Genomic DNA, 20262 nt, shown 5'->3' on the forward strand with positions numbered 1-20262 from the left:
AAAAACCCAAACTTGTGCATTATTTTCTAGGTGCACTCGAGGTTACAGCCCTGGCTTGAATGCTGCGTTTGAAATTCGAGCATTCCCCTCGTAAATTGGGAGGCAGTCACTGCAAATTTGAAAAGCTGTGGGGGAAAATTCACTTAATGCAACAGTGAATGGCAGGTCACACTACAACAAAAGCCCTGAGCCACTCATATGAGGCCTGTTTGATCACAGTCCTTCAGAGACCTATCTGTCTTTGTCTCTCTGTCTCTTTTGCTGATATTTGTGCCTCTCTCGCACTGTCTCACTCTCTTGCTCAGAGCCAAACCCCACACACACACACATACACACACACATATAGCCAAAGCGTTTTTTTTCTTTTTTTTTTAAAACAACCTCTGGTGTTGCGACACTTGCTACACAACTGCACGGTGTAGCATGCAGAAGTGTAGCATGATTTCATTAAGTGGATTATTTCAGAAAATCTCTGACCTTCCACGGGGGTTGTCATTGGAAATGGACCAAGAAGAAGAGAGGAGAGAAACGATGATGAGGGCAGACCTCTTCAGAAGCTGGCAGGGCTGAGTGATAGATGACACTCTTTAACGGTACACCAGTCAGTACACTACAGTAGATTAGGCTGGGATAAAGAGTACGCCCAGATTGGAGATGATAAAATAAAAGTCTATGGGGTCACTGCTCCATCCAAAGGGGGAGAAATAATACTTGTATATCTGTTGTATTGCTGTATAACAGTATGAAAATTGTTACCGTAGATATATTAGCCTACCTTAGGCATGTATTTGTTTCACACAGAATAAATGAGAATAATTTTTGGACGTTTTTAAAAATCCTATGAGACAAAAATAGACACATTTCTGACACCAGCACTTTACTGTTGATTTACTAGAAGTTAATTTTAAAGAATATATCTGTTTCTAGTTAATTAGTGCAACGTACTGCTGCTCACAATTAGGGATAACAGCTGTATTACCGACATTTTTTATAATGACCTTTTCAGTGCACTCATCTGTAAAAAAAAAAAAAAAAAAAAAATCTGACAGTGAAATTTAAATTAGATTTAAATTTTATGTTGACTGCTTTGTGGTCGTCTAATTATGGCAACCAGCGCTAAGTCACATCTGATAATTAAAGCCGAAGGTATCAGATATGATCTAAATTGATCCCGTTGAAAGCTTACACTCCTCTTTAGCTGCCGAGCTAACATTAGCGAACGTTAACTCATCAACCGTCTTTAGCCGGGGCATCCAGACACCAATTTGAAACGCACATTCACAAGGTAACACACACCAGTTTTCATTAGTCGTTTCTTGCGTAGCCTGGCTGCTACTGGTCTTGATCTTTCCCACGATTTTATAGGGCCAATTGGTTTTATAATGACCAGCATTTTATGTCACTGTCACAACATCATCGTGCCCTGGCAGTCTGTCTATCCATCCATCCATGTACCCAAAGTCGTCACAACTTGTGGCGGCCTTAAGGAAACAAAAAAACAACTGACAGATTCTCAAATGGGAAAAAATACATAGTACATACTGTATGCTTGGTCAATCTAGACAAACTGGGAAACTGGTCCAGCACAGACTGACGATATCAGCAAAGAGAGCTGCCTTGCACAATGCTGTAAATTGAGTCTGGTCGTCTGAGCGTTGCACGATCACACTTTTTTTTTTTTTCTCTCCCTGTGCTCTACACAGGGCACCTTCCTTCTCCACTGCAGAGGCAGCACAAGGCCATGAAAGATTGGAGGCAAAGTGACGTCCTCTGGTTTATCCTCCCTGAAAGCCTTCACATGCTCTCAGTTCCACATGAGGGATCTGATGAAAGCCGTTTGTCAGTACGCCACTTAATTATCAGCCAGAAGAAGAGCCTCTGATGCTATCCTCTGACAATGGCTCACAGCAGCCTGCTGACTACAGTGCCCACTAACAATGAAGAACTGACTACAGCTACTAATAGTGACAGGGTAGTGCCAACTGTCCACTTAAGAGTTAGACAAATTAAGTAATGGCACGGAAAGCCTTTCGTGAGCTGCTTCAATGTATATATTCTTACCTTGGAGGCTTTAAATAGTCAGGAGGAAATTTTACATTTAAATACAGAGAGAGTAAAACGTGACGCTTGGAAGATAAAAATGCAAAACAAATCAAGTCCTACTGAGAGCACATAATATAGAGAAGAGGAAAAACTTGAGACGTTTTGACCTTTTATTTATTCCTGCATGTCTACACAAACATTATTGAGTTTATGCTGCTGCTCAATATGCATGTTGCCATCAGACAAACAGTCACATGCACTCTGTAACCTTCTATCTTTGCAGAGTCATGTTCTTTTAACTGTTGTCTGCTGAGAAACTAATAGTGACCCAAGCCATATACCACTATTACGTCTGCTCAGATGGAAATTCAAAGAGCTTCGGGGGGCAAACTTAAAATTCTAGCAACACAATGAAATACAACATGTGAATTTTATTCTGTGGAAAGGGGCCTTGTCTTGTTACTGGAGCCGATCACAGCCAGAACCATGCCTGGTTTGCCTGGTACTGTTGAGCCAACTTTCACAGAGTATTAGTATGTCTGTCAAAAAAAAGAAAAAAAGGGGGGTAGGGGGTGTCGGTGGTAGCATAAGGTGCTGCATAAAGAGCTTCAATTTCTTTTACAGCTGTGTTCCCATCATGCAACATTTCCTACACTCATCCCCAGGCTCTGGGATGCTCTCGGCCTGCAGGCTGCTACACAGGCAGAGAGAGAACCAGAACCGGCCGCTTGCATCAATCTGATCTGATGCTTAGCTTTTCATTAGCGAAGTACATTACTGTACATGTTCATGAGACACATGGAGTGATGACTCGGTATAACCTTGGGCTGACCAAGCTAACCTGTCAGCGGGGAGCAAATCCACAAAGGGATGGCGAGAGGCAATTCTTCCATTTAAAAAGCTGTTCTATTCTCAATAACAAACTCTGAAAATAGCCTAAGAAAAGCTTTTTTTTTCCCCCTGTAATGTGTATTAGATTTGATTTCCTTCTGAAAGGGTATCACAGACCCACCCTACAGTCCATTAGCCAAGTTAATGCAGAGCTGCCAGACTTGCTGACCCATTAATAATACATTGCAGTGGTCAAAAGAGGCCAGACACCTCCGTGCACCCCTTCATCCCTCTACACGGCCACATTAATGGACTAATTCAGATGCAATTAACTGTTGGGGAGAGGCTGTGGCCTTGTGGCTGGTGCAGCACAGGCTGAAGGGCTTAGAGCCAGGGTTTGGATTATAATCACTCAGTGCACACACACAAATATAAAAATAAATAAATGAATAAAAAAAAGAAAAAAGAATAGCATATCATTTACACTAGTCATCATATTTATCCCTCAAAATACTCACTGTAAGTGGTCCTCGGCTAAAGAAATGTTTCTGAAGCTTTCGGTCTCGGGATCAAACCTGTTGTTAATGAAGTGAGTATGAGTAGGAGGAGAGGATTGTGGGATGTTTTTACCTTTTGTTCTACGGGGAAAACAAAAGAACATGAAATTTCAAGCTGAAAAGCTAAAGCGATGACATGATCGTTATGAAAAATGCTTCGTAGAACGGAGGGGAAGTGGAGAGTCAGGTGATAATTGTCTTGTGGGTTCATCGCTAACAAGCGATCCCTTTCACATACAAGCAGTCATGTGGTGGCTGATACAAAAATATTGATTATAGCTGCATTAAACGCCAGCAATGCTGGGGCTGACCTTTCTTAGGGTGAATCTGCAAAGATGATAATATGTGAAACGCTTGCACTGCCTTTTTCTTTTGAGATTTAATTTAATTTTATTCATTCTTTTTTTTTAATGTTTGTTCATTACAGCAGGGTTTCACTCAATAACGTGGCTGTGAAAACACGCCGTTTGAGAAGTTGACGTTGACAAATGAGCAATTACGGGAGCGATATTCACGTGTCACATCTGTGGCCAGCATGACCCGCGATTAGCCCCGCTGATGCTGGATGTGAGATGCAGGAGCTGAGCCTGTCAATACCGACGCCTGGGAAGGCAGCGTGGCCCATTCTGGCATGTCATCCATCACTGGTTCCACACGGCTGCCACAGCTGTGTCATTGTCCCCCCCTCTCTCACAGACCGCTGACCCCACTGAGGACGCACCAGCAGGATGATCAAATATCTCTCTGGGATAAGAGACAGCCATCGTGCAAAGAAAAGAAAAAAAAAAAAATCCTCCTTTCCTACACATCCTCGGCTACGGTGACGTCTTTATCAGTAAGCAGCATTTAATGCCAGGCAGCAGCCGAGTCGTGTAAAGACGACAAGGCTGCTCGGCTTTCATTCCAGAAAAGCAGGGGATTGCGAAGAGCAGAGTGAAGCCATTAGCCGCAGGAGACTGACACAGAAGGTGATGCGGGTTAAATTGTTGCCAGAGAAGAGAGAGGGCGGATTAAAACAAAGAAGAAATGGAACAACATCGGCCCGGTCGTATTCCCACGATAATTACTTGCCATGCAGATTTTATCAACATGCCAATCATCAAGGCCAGACTACTACTTTTAAAAATTCCTATCAGATGTGAATGACCTACAGTCTGGCGGCGAGGCGAGGCGAGCGTGCGTGGCCGTGCTCCCAGTCACTCTACGTGGATTTTCGGTGGAGGGCTTAACTCAAGTCGGGCTACAAACCTTTGACCATATCAGCAGTCTCAGGTTGCTGTAGACTTTTTAAAAGATCCTTCTCCAGCCTCTGCTAATTAGTCTTGCTGCCTCTTTCCCTTTCATTTCCAAAAAGGAAACACTGCGTGTACGCTACAGTGCTGGCAGATAAATTAGCTGCAAGCTTCACAGGAGGCAACCGTTCTTCAGGGAGAGCAGGCTACCTTAATTATGAATATTATTAATTACATTTAAAAAAGACCAGGGGAAAAAAAAAAAGAAAAAAAGAAAAAAACATCAATCAATCACGCACCTACTAAAAGATTTTTTTTTTCTAAATTAAACCACACCTTATTTACTTGAAAAACCTAAATTAATTTTCATAGAGATGGAACCAGTGGCAGCAATAGCCGCTCTAATGCAGCTTAGATGAGTTTAACAGGGCAGATTCCAAGGACTGTGCTCTATTTATAGCATGCAGAATTCATCTGTGCACCCGGCTCCTTTCACCTCCTCCTTGTCAGGGCAAAAAAAAAATCAGTGCACATACAACAGGCAATGTTAAAAGGCACCATCTGTGATCCCAATGTAAACAAAGGTAGCCTGATATTCACACTCAACGGCCATTATGGTTCTCCTCCATTATTCAGCCTGACGGTAGCCCTCTTATTAGCAGTTTTCTGGAGGAGGGGATTAGGTTTTATCCAAAAGCATCACTAAAGTAATAAATCCAGATGCTATGACTCTGTTAAGACGTCTGCAGTTCATTGAGAATACAGTACTTAATCTGGGGCCTCTTTTTTACCCCCTGAGTGACCACACATGAGGAGAAATGTGTGAGTGAAGGAAAACAACACACAAGGTGATGTCAAAATAATTCAGTATAGGAATTTCTTTCATCTATTGTTATTTTTATGTGTTTAGTAAAATGAGGTTTAAAAAAAATCTATATATACCCCGGTAAATATAGAGAGAGATATATATCCAAACAAAGGCCAATTATTCTTAACAGACTACCTGCTGAGGTAGCTTGTGTGCTTTTACAACATGAGGGTCTCATTTACAAACTACTTAGTAATCTATAAGGGTCGTTGACATGTTTAATCAGTATCTATTGTATGGTGCAATGAATTATAACACATCAAACTGTGATGTCAACAGCGATTAGACTGTTAATCTAAACTGTGATCCAAATGTCTCACTTTTAGACTGCCACTCGGGTCCAGTCAAAAATAACAAACAACAGCAACAACAGCAACAGCCCTGAAAAATATAATTACAATCAGTTGACAATCACTTGACAAGTTTTAGCTAAAACTATTACAGTATATATTTGTTTTAAAAAACAAGAGATTGAGATTGATCCTAACTACAGTGCAAGAGCAAACTATTTGAAAACATAAAAAAAACAGACTCTCTCAATCCATCTTCAAAGGATCTATGGTGCAGCAACATTCACACATATTCAACAATGAGATGCTCTTACTGTACATATGCTGCATTATGCAAAGGTGGTAGTCAACCGAGTGGAAATATAACAGAGGGCAAAAGGCCATTAGCTGGGAAAACTAAGTTAATACACAGGGAAATCAAAGTGTTGTTTTTGTGTGAATCTCTCTAGCCACGAAACGATGACTACGGACTTTCTGAGCAGCTCCCTGTAGCCCTTCATCTTCCCCTCCGAAGAATCTAAGAACGAGCTAATGATTTTTCCAGTTACAAGTTGTTCTGAAATGTGCTTCAAACTCTGCACGGTTTATAACTGTGACACGGGGGTTGATTTTCTTGCCCAACTGCACTTGAGGCTGCAGATCTGTGACAAAGCAAGGGCACGGCCTGCTGGAGGTGATGATCTCAGTCACCACATGAAGAGACGAGCTCTGGAAAAGACATGGTAATGCAGATCATGACCTCTGCAGGGTCGCAACAGTTTCACTATTAATGCCACTCAGCTAACTACTCAAATCTGTAGTTCAAACTGGGAGCAAGGCCAAACCTTAACTAACTAGGGAACAATAGGGAAACTCACTGCCCAACCACCCTGACTGGGCTGGCACGCTCCCTCTCATATTCATCCAGAATTACTAGCTGAAGAGCAAGGCTCAACAAAACACATTGATTAAGTGTTTTTTTCAAAGGCCCGGAGCTACGAGTAAGGATGTGTGCAGGGATCAACAACCTATCATTGTCCAGCATTAGAAAAGATTCTTAGACAGAAGGAAAAAAAAATTGCTGTGGCACAAGTGGTGTATTCCAGTCTGTGAGTCAGGTATCGACTCCAACAGATCTCATTATCACAGAGGAGGAAGTTCACTGAATCAATTGATGACCATGGTCAACAGCTTTTACAGCTGGCTGCTGGATCACATTGAACAAAAAGGGAGCTGTTAAGGGTTAATGACGGTTTAAAACGATAACAGAAGACGTATATGCATGGGATGAATTGAGAGGCCATCGCCATGGCTGCCAAAAAAAAAGGCAGCTACAGTTTCAAGTAAAATTGAAGCCAACATCTCTACACAGGCCTGCGGGCCACGAGAGGAAGCGATAGAAGCCTCGGGCCTTTTATGTTCTGCACTGCAGTCAGCACTTCACTCAGCTGAGTGTGGGGACAGCGGCTCCTGCCAAAATGTATCCGTGCCAAGGCCTGCCAGCCTGCTCTCCCCGCCCACTCTAAGGGCCAGAGCGTGAGCGGTGGGGCGCCGGTAGGCGGGTGCAAGGTGAGGCTGGTGGGCGGGTGGCCAGGCTGGAGCTTCCTGACACGGGAACCCGCCTCACAGCAAGATCAAACTGGCTGCCGAGTGAATCACTACCCCTCCCACCACCTGACAAAGTCAGCGCCAGGCTAGCACGCAGTCACTTTTTTTTCTGTCTCTACAATTAACAAGGAATCCAGACTAAAATTACTAAAAATACAGCTGCATCACCTCATCACTCATCAGCCTTCGTCTCAGCCCATGTTTATTCACCACTAGAATGGAGAGAAAAATAAATGGATGTAGTTACAGTAGGATCATTGTGGGATGAAGGCTACAAAAGGAACAGGGTGACTCTCTAAATATGCATTGATGCTACTGAGAGTTCAATATCAGCAAAGTGCTTAAAATTTAAATGCCTGCTTTACGGTGTAATGATGGCACAGGTTAAGAAAGTAGATGAAGGTATCAGAGAGTCTAGCACCAAAGCAATTTTACACTTTCAGATTTCAGGCACTGCAAAACCTTAGCTTGAGGTGGAAGATAGGGGCAGGAAGTGCAAATGCTCGTTCCACAAAAAAAAAAAAAATTTAAATAAGCAACAGGAGCAGGGTTTTTCTGAGCTGTGGCTAGTCACTAGTCAGAAGCAGGAATATTATCTCCAGAGTAAATAATGTCCTGGAGGACCAGTAGCTACCCAAATTGCTTCTTAAAAAAATAGAAAACTGCTCCAGGCTGCTATTATTAAGCCTCAGATCCAATGGGAAGTTGAACCTTTGATCTGTTTAGGGTACTGTGTATTTGCATTTTATAATGAGATCAAAGCAAGGTCCAGGGCCCCTGCAGAAGGCTGCTCTGTGCCCCATCTCTGCACATTGGACGATTTACAGACCAAAGCTACATTTCCCCCGTTAACAGGATCATGTAAGAGTTATGGGCCTCGGTGAAAATGCAGTGGGAGGTGTTTGTTCGGCAATCAACGGTAGCGAACGTTGCTCTTGCAGCTAATTTTCTTTTCCTGTACTCAGGTGTGGAGGAGAAAAAGAAATAAATAAACCCGTGCCAGTAGCAACAATCTCTTCAACAGTTAAAAGTTCAAGAGCAAACATTTCAAGCATTTTTAAACTGGTTGAGAATTGCTCCAGATTTTCTTTGGCATTCTTCACCTGGAAGAAATGCAGCGGGGAATTTACACACTTTGCCTGGAGTGAGCCTGCGAGGAGCCGAGAGGAGGTTTGAGATGAACGTGGAGGTCAACGTTTGAGAGTGTATGTGGAGTCTCTCTAGTTCTCTATTCAATACCGTTCCTGACCATTTATTTTAAAAAAGAAAACATACCAAGAAAAGGGAGAAAAAAAAGAAGAAGAAGAAAAAAATCGCACACACTGTCGCTGTGTCTTCGGCTGAGTGAAGTGAAGTGAGCAAAGTCTCACGTTTTCAGGCAGCCTGCATAGAGCTGGAGCTGGGAGGAGGGGGTCAGGATGTCTATGCAGATGATTTAGGAGGACTGTTTGCTTAAATTAGTCCATGCAGCCTCACGGTATCATTGTAGCAATACCTGAGAGATGAAATAATGCTCCAAGTTTGAGTTGAATGACTTGCTTTGCAAATATCAATAAAAGCAATACTCAAATGTAAAAGAAAAGTGTAGACTTCTAATACAATACACTAAAATATCCTATGACACTAAACCTCTGCAACAGTGATTCATGTATATACTATGCATCCAAACTTTTCAATACGGGCAGTTTAAAGGCTAAAAGACATGTTTTCATCCCATCATTATAAGAAGTATGTAAAGGTTTTTCCTGTCTGTTCCAATGCCCATCATCATACATGCAGGTAGGGGAATACCCCCTCCCCTGCAGCTGTCTCCTTGAAGTGTCTTCAAGCCTCATGTCTGCAAATCATTTATGCAACCATTGCCCCACAAACATTTGTTGTAGCGAAAGTGAGAGACCGCTGATTTGCCATTCATCACACGCAACGCAGCATCCGTGAAGCGACGGAGCACATTCGAGAAGCTGTGATAACACATCTGAAAGAGCTTAGCGGCAATTTCCATTCATTTAATTACTCATTTTCTTTGAAATACATAAAAAAAGGTGCAATACCGAATTCTAACATATTAATAATAATTATTATTATTATTTTTATAATAACTGTGCTGAAATGTTCGTATGTAGTCCTAAATACTAAATCAGAGTCAAAGATAAAAGCCCTTACAGTATTACAGGTCTCCTCTTTACTAAGTGCTTCTTACAGGGTAAAGGCATGTTCTCCTGACCTTGAAGTGGGAGAAGGCTGTTCCATTTTACCTTTTAATCTCAGAGGAGTCCTCTGGGCCAGCTTACACTGACTGTAAAAGCTTTGACACGACAGGAACCGAGCATGAGGTAACAGAAAAGACGATACAGTATACTCCAATACAGACGAGTCCTGCGAGCAACCGCCTATGCATTTCTCGCACGTACTGTATAGTGTATGTTTAGGAATTCAAGTATGTGAAATATCCTAAAGCAATCTGGCAGTTCTTCAGAAAGCCCATGTTTGCCATGCAGGGAACAGAAGGACATGACAGCCACAGTATATGAGTCGTACACAAGGCTGCTTAGACAAACCTGCAAAATATGAATCAAAAGTGGCTGGGAGAGCTGGAGAGGGTGTTAAGAAGAGCACCATCTAAATGCTTGCACATAGATGCCAGGCACATATTCTGCACTCTCGAAGGCGGCGTTCACATTTTTTGACCTTGATGAATTATCTGCTTTTATTGACAGCACTTATTGATATTTCTTAAAAGCGCAGGCTAATGGAGTTCTATTGAGATGATTAAATGAGTTGCTGGCGCCCAGGATTAGCCCGGTCTCATCTCGCCGGCACAGCTTGCATTATCATACAGAACAGACGCATGCGTGCGTTGAGTCCCAAATTCCTGCGACTGACATCTCCAGGGGAACGGAGAAGAGATGACTACATCCGACCTACATTCACCCCACCCAGGCATGCTTGCTTTTCCAACTAATTACACACACAAACATGCATACTCAGTCACATTATAGGTGGATTCATATCATAGTCACAGTGCAGGGAGAACATCACTCCTGCATGCATATTACAGAATTATACAATTTCAATTAGGCTTTATGCTACGTATCTCTGAGGGTTTTAAAAGCAATAAACTATTACAACTGTACAAGCTCCCAGTGACCTCCTGGTGATTGGGAGTGAAACTTTTCCCTGGCTTTTGCACAGGCTTAGATGAAAATATAATTTGTGTGATGGTTTGTGAAAATTCTCCAAGCACAAAAACATTAGGAACAAACCTAGGGCTACTGGAGCTCGTTGAAATGCCTCGGGCACGGAAACAGCACTATTGGATTTCATTCCGGTGCTCCTTATGCAATGACGAGACTTTATATATACTCTATACGCATTATTTCAGCAGTTTAGATTCTCAGAAAAAAACGACGGCAGGGAAAACACCCCATTAACTAGAATTGAGAAAAAGAAATGGTGACGCAGGCTCTAGCCCATGAGCACATCTTCAAACCGCTTTTTTTCAGTGTTTCCTGTGCTGTACAGCATCCTGGTTTGAGTGATGTGGGTTCTCACTTTTAAATGTGATGGGTATTTCTACAGTCACAGCCCACATTTAGGCCAGAATCTGATCATCTATGCAAGGTTTTACTAAACCAGAAAGTGCTTCAAGAGCGTCAGTATCCACCAACGCAAATTCTATAAGTTGCTCTGACTGGTATCATTCCAATTACGTCAAATCTATATTAGACACTCCGACACTGACAAGAAACCCTCACCTTTTCAACGTCGTATGGTTTCATTTCAAAAAACACATGTAGAAATCTCAGAAAACCTGTAATCAATTGTTCCTTGACCACAGACTGGATGCCCACAAAAATATTTTTTTTGCATCTTACAGAGTCGAAAATATCAGAACCTTGGAGAAGTAAATGCTAATGAGTTAGCTTATTGGATTCTATGCATTATGTACCCCGGGCTCACTAGACAGCAGTGTAAGGAGAAGATTATCCGTCTGAAATAATGTGAGCAGAATTTGATGCACACACAACCTTTTAGAGTAGCTTAGTGGAGTCAAACCTGCAGAGCAGCAGTCCTGCTGTACCTCACCTTTATTGTTCAACTTTTGAATTTGGACAGAACTTATTCCGTGACACAACACTGCTTTCAGCTGCACCCTGACTCGTACGTGATCAACCAGTTGTAGACAGTTTGGAGACAGACGCTTGCACATGGACACATTTCTTTTGCCATGCCAATTACATTTAGCCTTAAAGGGACAGTATGTAGCTTATTTGGCTTTTTATTAGCAAAAATCAAATATTGCTTTCATAAATACGTATTTACCGAAGTCTAATCAGAGCCGCATACAAATGAAAGCTGTCTTGTAGCTTAGAATGAGTTGTTTACAAATACATACGTAGGTGGCGGCGCACCTACCGCCATTGTTGAATACGGTACGCGAAAGCGGACAAATTAGGCTCAAACGCTCTATTATTTAGTGTCTGTGACTTGGCTTGTGCCCGGAGGATGATCGACCATAGTTATTTTTGTTCTTTTCACCTTACAATGTTTAGCTGTATCTCATACAAAGTGCAGGCAACCACCAGGCTAAAGAGAGAGGGACAGCAGAGGCTCCTCTGACCGCTGTGGAGCTGCAGCTGAACCGGGTGGAGAGCACAGAGCCGTTGTTACAGCTGATCATACCGGATCTATGTCCAGTATGTCATCCTGTAAGTCCTCCTGTGTAACTTTTTACTGTGAAATATGACTGAAGGCACGAGTGGAAGTCTGCACGTGTGTTAAAAAAAATAATAATGATAAAAAAAATCGACAGAAATTGGTCAAAGATATTGTTAGCAGTTAGCGGTTAGTTTGTGAACGTGTTTGTCCTCGGCGGCCACCATCACTTTGCCGATGGGAGGTGTGAGCTAGTTAGCGCTGCAATCTAGAATCTGAACGTTTAGCCCCAATACTACATTACATACTGAGGCTTTAAATGTCAAATTTTCAACAAATCTCCTAATTATTTTTTGAAAAAAAAAAAAAGCTTCCGTCAGTTAAGATTTTACGACATATCCAAATCTTCAGTGATTACCTCCAGGCCTGAAAGACAAGATTTAGAATCCACAACAATATCTAATATCTAAAATGTGTCCTGACCATGTGACTCCAGAGAAGATCACCCGGTGTCATGATAAAGCCACATGTGACGGCAAAGACCTTAAAGAAAGGGAGTTCAATGTACATAGACAGCCGCACATCACACATCAGCCAAGCTTTGGCTCAAGCAGTTCCTCTAGTCGGTGGGTAGAGCACAGCTTCAGTCCTGCCAGCAGCACCAGTCTGATTCCCACTGTGGCCACCCACTCGTAAATGTATAAAAAGTGAACGATTTCAAACCCTGTGGATAAGAGTGTCGACTAAATATTGTGTTTTGTGTAGCGTTATTTTAGTTTGTCAAGTCAGTCACACCTTTATTATTGCCGAGCAATAAAGTCTGTGGATGTGTGTGAGAGATCACCAGGTCTACATCAATCAACCTGAATGATCATTAACTCAACGCTGTTCTCTAGATACAGGGAATTATTAACAGTTCAGGATATCTGAATGGATACAGACCGATCACTGAGACGCTCTGTTAGAGAATCATAAGTTGAAATGAAGCAACAAAGACAGTGGAGAGACTAACCGCTGCAACCTTATCTCTGCATCTGGAGAAAATTGTATGTGTGTGCAATGAATGGTAAAATGGTATACAAAATGCAGAGCTGATATGAGGGTGGCGTGAAAATGCCCGTATCCTGATAGAGGAGGCCTCGCAGACTGACAGCACATACGCTGCTCTGTTGCTGACAACTAAATAAGGGATGATGAAGGTAAAAGAGGAAACAAAGGTCGCAAATATAAAACAATTCATTTCCCCTACAAAACGCCTCCCACAAAAGCTAAAATCATTCCATTTATAATAACACATGCTTTCTCATCTCGGCCTCACCTACACACGCTCGTACACTCACACAAACACACACACACACACACCTCCATACAGCCTGTACACATGCCAGATCTTGTCGCCCCAGGAAATGGGCTTCATACATCTTGTGTGACTGCAATAAAGCAGTGCCTAAGATTCTATTTCCAATAAACGTCGACTGATTGGAAAACTCATTCTAATATCAATTTCCATCTGGGCCCTTTAAAAGGCAATCAGCATAGCTTCATCTCGGTATATCATGGGCTCCTTGAGATGATGACACAGCACTGGCTCTCTCCTTCTGCATAATGGCCTTCTCCTATCAAGGCATCTGCAATGAATAATACCACCCATGAATGGGCTATTTAGTCTGTGTTCGCACAGATAGGGGCCACTTCTCTGAATATTAATCCAGGGTTCTACACTTCATATGGTTCTCTCAGGGCTGCACCATTTTTCATTCGTCAGAGTAAGGCACTTGGAGTGATTTGACGTACTCATAGTTTCTCTCTAAGCTTTCTCAGAAGTGACAATGATGATTACCAATGGCATCTCACTTTTTGTGTGGAAGATGCTCGGCACCCACAACACAATGATTTAAAGTCGAGGAATGTCAGTTTCAACTCTTCTGTAAATGCTGTCAACAGCTTCGTACCAAATGTGAGGTCAGAGGAGAGAATTCCTCTGTGAAGACAAACCCATCAACCAGTTTAACTTTGATCTATGGGTAAGACATATTTTGGCATCAAATCAGAGTCTGTTGAATTTCAGAGCGCAGCTACAGCCACAATCCAAATTACTATGAGAATTCTAAAGATTCATAAATACATCTTTAACTATTTTCCATCTGCACTCTTACCTTCCAGCCACTGCCCGCCTCCCTGTAGTAGGGAAAGTTATCACAGATCCACTGGTAGATCTCGCTCAGTGTCATCTTCTTCTTTGGCGAGCTGTTGATAGCGAATGTGATGAGGCTGGCGTAGCTGTAGGGCGGCTTGCCGTCTTTGTGCTGCTGCACCTCCTCCTGGTCCAGCGTGGTGTTAGGATCCAGCAGGGCGCCCTTCTTGCCCATGCCTGGCCCGTGGGCATTCTGGGCGTCCGCCTTGCGGATGGCCGCCTGCATGGTCAGCTGAGGGAGCCAATCCATGGAGGTCAGGCTGCTCTCCAGCTCCGACGTCATGGCGACGGCAGGCCGGGCAGGAGGGGCGGGGAGGGGAAGGGGGCGGGGAAAAGGTGGAGGTGGCGGCGGGTGTTGTCGGTGCTCGGTGACTGATGGAGCGTCGGTCGAGTGTGGAGCAACGAACGGAGACAGGTGACGGGTTGAGGATGAAGTCAGGGTTTCGCCCAGTTCAGGACATCAGCATGGCGTCTTCTGTAGGCCAGCTCTGGAGAAACAGGACACAAAGACTGTCGTTAGTCAAATATTATTGGTTCCAGGGAGCAGCTTAAAGGGATATTCGCCTATTGCCATAATCTCTGTAGTCATAGGGATAGGTTTATTAACTTTAATTATCGGTGTATGTTGTTTTGAGATCAGCGGGGCAGAGACGGGAGCTGCTCAGTGAACACAATGGAGATGAACGGTACAGGTCCTCTGTCCCTCATCAAACTCATCAAATACGGCGGCGTTTAGCTCACTTGGTTCACCTTGGTTCGAATCCCGCATTGGACAGCCCTTTCCTGCATGTCATTCCCCCTCTCTGCCTCCCCATTTCCTGTCTCTCTCGACTGTGCTATCAATTAAATGCAATAAAAAGCCCAAAAACAAGTTGTGACCTGCACATTCACCACACTATGAAATAATAATGCAACATTACGAGACAGAGTTGCTTTCAAGGCAAATGCGTAGCTGGAACTACATTCCAGACACGGCTGCTGGGCGGAGTGATTTCAAAAGCGCAAGTAGTTCTCAGTATTTGCTTCATATGTCATAATGTTACATTATCATCTCATAGCATGGTGAATGTGCAGGTCACAACTTGTCCAGGAGAGTGTTTTGGAGTTGTTGGATTGTGTATTTGATGAGGAACAGGTGACTGTACCATTCACCTCCATTGTGTTTGCTGAGCAGCTCGCGTCTGATCTCAAAACAACATGCATCAATAATTAAAAGCAATGAACATACTCCTATGACTAATAGGCATTATGGCAATAGGCGAATCTGCCAAAATGTTGGACTATCCCTTTAACATTAGGAATAAAACATACGCATATGGGCAATACTGCAGAGAATGATAAATATTCAGAGACACCAACCGCGTCCCCAACATCAAAAACCCGAGTATCTCTATGCTTATGTTTGCTGTGCAGGAGATCACCACTTTCTCCACCACTTGCTGCTCTCAGAGCTGACTCATAGCTGGGACTCCATCTGCACAAGGAGAGAGTAAATGCCAGGCAATTGTTTTCACAACTGCCAGCCAAATGGGGGGAATGGCTCAGGAGGAATTCCGACTCTCTTGAGGGTAGTAAACCCCCCTCTCCTTACTTCCCTGCCTGCCAGCTCGCCCGCCTGCCTCCTCCTCCTCTACCTCCCTCCCCCCTCCCCGCTTCCTCCCCCCGACCGGAGCCTCTGCCGTAAACAAGCCAGTCAGTGTCGTCTTGCAAATTGTCCTCGGCCCCCGTATGTGTCTGTGCGGAGCGCGGCGAGCAACAGCCTGTCTCATGGGTCCCTTGCGGCACACTGCCGCCCGCCGCCGCTGCCCCCACCCCCCTACCCCCCATCTTAAAATAGAGAGCAGAAAGGCCTAAAGTTATAAATGTAGGTGAACATGGGCATCAGTGGGGGGAGAAAAAAAAGAAAAGAAACAGAGCAGGATGACACTGCAGTCTGGCTGAGGGGAGGAAAAAAACAGAGCGGGCAGGAGACTGAAGAATCCTTACTAAGTTGTGGGATTTTTCTCTTGACTAAGCATGCTCACACGTGTGTTTGAGTGTGTGTCTGTGCGTGCGCATGTGTGAGCTTGAGTGTGAACCCAGACTGCAGGGCTGGGAATACATAAAGCCTTGACAGCAGTCAATAGGTCAAATACCTTTACTCGCAAGAATAGCAAATTGGCTGTGTTGTGAATATAGTATACGACCAATTTATACCACTTGCATTTTCAAGCTTTTGTTCAAACACTTAAAAACTACTGCTGCTAATTATAATCTATCAAAATGACATTTATTCTAAATTGTGTTTTTCTCATCATGATTAAAATATCTGTCTTTGTCTCATACTTTTAAAAGAAGGGTTTTTTTAAACTTTAACTTTAAATATTTTCACTCCATTTTGAGACAGCTGGAAGGATTATTTCTGAATTTGTTTAACATCCATCAAAAAAAAGTGGTAAGGAATTAAAAAAAAAAAACACCTAATTTTATGGGTCTCTGCTGTCAGTATGAGAAGCCACAAGAATCGTAAGAAATTCCTAAATTGGGCGAACGGATTCGGTGGCAGTTGGTCAGAAGCAGTTTGTGGTTGTCCCTTTCAAAGATCTCTCACAGCGGGGGTTAGCTAGTGCCCAGCAGCCAATTCAATAACTGCTATCTGAGTAGACAGGCAGAGCCAGATGATGAAGGCATTCTTCAGACAGGCGTGCAGACCGAATTCAGAGAAGCGAACAAAAAAAAAAAAAAACCCAAATCCGGTTGGGGGAGATCATTATTGGAGTCGAGAATTGGTCTCAAGTCTTTCCTTATAATCAGTGTCTGGCTTCATTAGGCGCTGTAAAGTTTCTAATCTATGCTTTTCTGTGGGAAATGTTTTACATATTTATCTATTTGATTTCTCTGAGTAACAAAAGCGTTTCCCTTTTAGGGCTTGAAAGGTGGCGCTGATAGAGAACGGTATAGTCACACTGACTTCATGTCTGTAATGAAGTTTTCTTTTTTTGTGGAGAAAAAAAAAGAGAAACATCCAAGGTCTGAGTAACTTTCTCAAACAACTCTTTGCAGCATAATCTCTTCCTGTGCTGCCCATCTGTATGATCTGCATGTTTCAAACCCATCGTGTTTTCACCAGGCTTTGGCCAAAACCTGCTACTTTTGCCGGGGGTTTGATAAGAAGCTTTAAAAATTTGAGATAACAAGACAGGAATACACACACGCAGCATATGTTGCCATAACCTAGCGAAGTAGTGAACGCTCAGAAACATACTGAGCATGACGACGGACAACAAAGAAGCAGATTATGCTGCAGGCGTGGTTTCTGAAGGTTGTTAAAGGAGTCATCACCTGGTTTTTTATGTATCCAATCCCCCTTAAATTGCTTTGAATCAGTTCTTAAAACTTATTGGAAACATTTTTTTTTTTAAAAATTCAAACATAGAGCTTGTTCTGACACTTTTTCATATGGCATCTTTCTCTCGTGAGAGTAGGCGCGAGGTTTTGACTAGTCCGGATGTTCATTGTATTAATATGTAATGAGGCGCGCGTTGATTGGACGCAGGGAGGACAGAGCCGTGGCTGGCCCTGTGGGCTACATGCAGGCTGTATTGGAAACTGCATACTATGCTGCTCTGTCGTGTACCGTAACCATGTTATAACTTCATAAAATAAAACAAAATTGTATCGGTTCATTGTAAAACATGTATTTATTGATGCAAATGTGGTGATTTCTGTACGTAGGCTACAGAGCCCCGGTGCAAAGCTGCTGTGTGAAGCTTCACTTTTCATTCAAACAAACTAATACGACTGCCACAATTGTTAGATTTCATCAATGAGACAAACATTTATCTCCTAAAAAGAATTTAACCAGTCGGCGGTAAACCTCTACAAACCTGCGGGTAAGTTAATTAACGACCGTTTCCTCCGCGGGCATGACAACGTAGTTTGACCGGTTAACGAGCAGCTGCAGGCGGGTTGCTGACGAGTCACTCTCCGCTCCTCTGCCTCGCTGGAGCTGCACTTCTCCCAACGCGAAGCAAACTTCTAAGCCGTCATTTGGATAAACTAACCGCACATTGGGGATCTAAACCCTTGCTTTCTCGCATGAACAAATATTAAAACTTAATAAATTAACGACCCTTTCCTCCGGCGGCACGACGACGTTGTTATCGGCCGGCTAAACGAGCAGTGCAGGCGGGTTGAGGAGTCACTCCTCCTCTCCTCTGGTGCTCACTGCAGCTGGCTGCACCTCACTTCTCCCAACGCGGAGCTAACTTCTAAACAGCCGTCATTCGGATAAACTAACCGCACATTGGGGATCTAAACCCTTACTTTCTCGCATGAAAAAATATTAAAACTTAATAAATTAACGATAGTTTCTTTCGGCGGCATGACGATGTCGTTCGGCCAGGTAAACGAGCGCTGCAGGCGGGTTGAGGAGTCACTCCTCCTCCGCTCCTCTGGTGCTGGCTGCAGCTGGCTGCACCTCACTTCTCCCAACGCGGAGAAAACTTTAAACAGCCGTCATTTGGATAAACTAACCGCACATTGGGGATCTAAACCCTTACTTTCTCGCATGAAAAATTATTAAAACTTAATAAAGTGACGAAATAACAGCGCTACAGTGGGAAATAAAACAACCCGTAATGGCGGCGCGGCAGAAGTCGGGGTGGTGGAAGAGAGGTGTGTTTATGAAAGCAGGCGCCACGGTGACGTCACCGTAGGCGCAGAATCAAAATCTCGTAATGTTGAGGTGCGCAGCCTCATGAGCTACCCAGGCTTAAACAAAGAGCCCAAACGAAAAAACTCAGCCACTTTCAAACCCCAGGTTTTCAGGCAAGTTTCCACTGAGGTCCAACACCAGTATACATGTTCTAACAAGGAAAAATGCGATTTCTGGGTGATGACTCCTTTAATGGATGTTCTGATACCTCGGTTTCTTCATTGTAAATAACTGTCTATTGTAACCGACTAAAACAACGACTTTAATTCAAAAACAAGAAGGCAACAAATGTTCGGCATCCGTCCTCCACAGATTTGCGGTACACTTTCTTTAATCTGTCCACTTCAAAAAAGAGCTGGTTATCTGCTTTCAGCAGTGTTTTTAATTCTTTTATTATTAACACTTGTGTGTCTTGTGTTTGTTCACATGGCTGGAGGCAGAAAGAAAACACCAAAGGCTTTAAAGAAACTCTCACAACCTCTGCAGTCATGAGCAGACTGAGAGATGAGCAGAGCTGCTGACTGACTGCCGACAGGCCAGTCAGAACTAATGATGGACAGCGCTCCCATCGCTCCCTCGTCCACACATAGGCCAACAAATCAAACACAGGGATTCTCTCTTCACCCTGTGACCCAAATTAAGAGGACTCACAACCAAGCCAAGGACAGACTGTCAGGACATGGTTATCGTGGTCAGAACACGTACCATGAACAAGATTGTTGTACTATCTGATATAAATACATTTATAAATGAGGCAAAATAAGTGCATGAAATGTATTCATATAACAATGTAGTCCTGCAATGTACAGTAGATGTTTGCTTTTTGTTTATGTGTATTGTAACCATGTGTTGTCATATAAATGATACAGAATATGTCGCAAGCTTCGTAGGTTATTCTTAACACCTTTGATTAGCTGATTAATCGATAAGATCAACCATTTGGATGATCTGTCAAATTCTGCAAAAGCGCAAAGTGCAATCCAACTTCTGTTTAATGTCACTGTGGATGAGTTTCAACAGAGGATACACAAAATATTTGAAGAAGCTTTGTTCAGTTTTTATTTTTTATTTGTTTCTAAAAAACTCAGGAATTCAACACACTGCAAAGCGATCGCCTATGACGGATTTAAATGTTTCTGTTGAATTGGATTGCCTAAGGTTCAGCTACTCAGAGACCTCATGAACTGACAGCTCAGTGTAGTGTGTGTGTGGAAGTCAACTCTTGGTGGTCGTGATCTAAATGTTTCCAAAATGCTGGGTGTAATTGGGAGTAGCAGGGAGGAGGGAGCAGGTAGAGATCCTTCTGGT

At 43.1% G+C, this 20262-nt stretch overlaps 1 protein-coding gene across 4 annotated transcripts in view; it reads right to left on the reverse strand.

Moving 5' to 3' along the window:
- Positions 1-20262, reverse strand: part of foxj3 (forkhead box J3) — a 74999-nt gene that overhangs the window by 29608 nt on the left and 25129 nt on the right. For all 4 annotated transcript variants that reach the window (XR_015035877.1, XM_085777474.1, XM_085777472.1 and 1 more), the window contains exon 2: positions 14221-14746. Coding sequence is in view for 3 of the 4 variants with exons in the window: in XM_085777474.1 (XP_085633600.1) it covers positions 14221-14541 (321 nt within the window). In the remaining variant the exon portion in view is untranslated. The remainder of the gene's footprint in view (positions 1-14220; positions 14747-20262) is intronic.

This window comes from Trachurus japonicus, chromosome 5, assembly GCF_045865225.1.
Source record: "Trachurus japonicus isolate A0001 chromosome 5, Traja_1.0".
Classification (NCBI taxonomy): domain Eukaryota; kingdom Metazoa; phylum Chordata; class Actinopteri; order Carangiformes; family Carangidae; genus Trachurus; species Trachurus japonicus.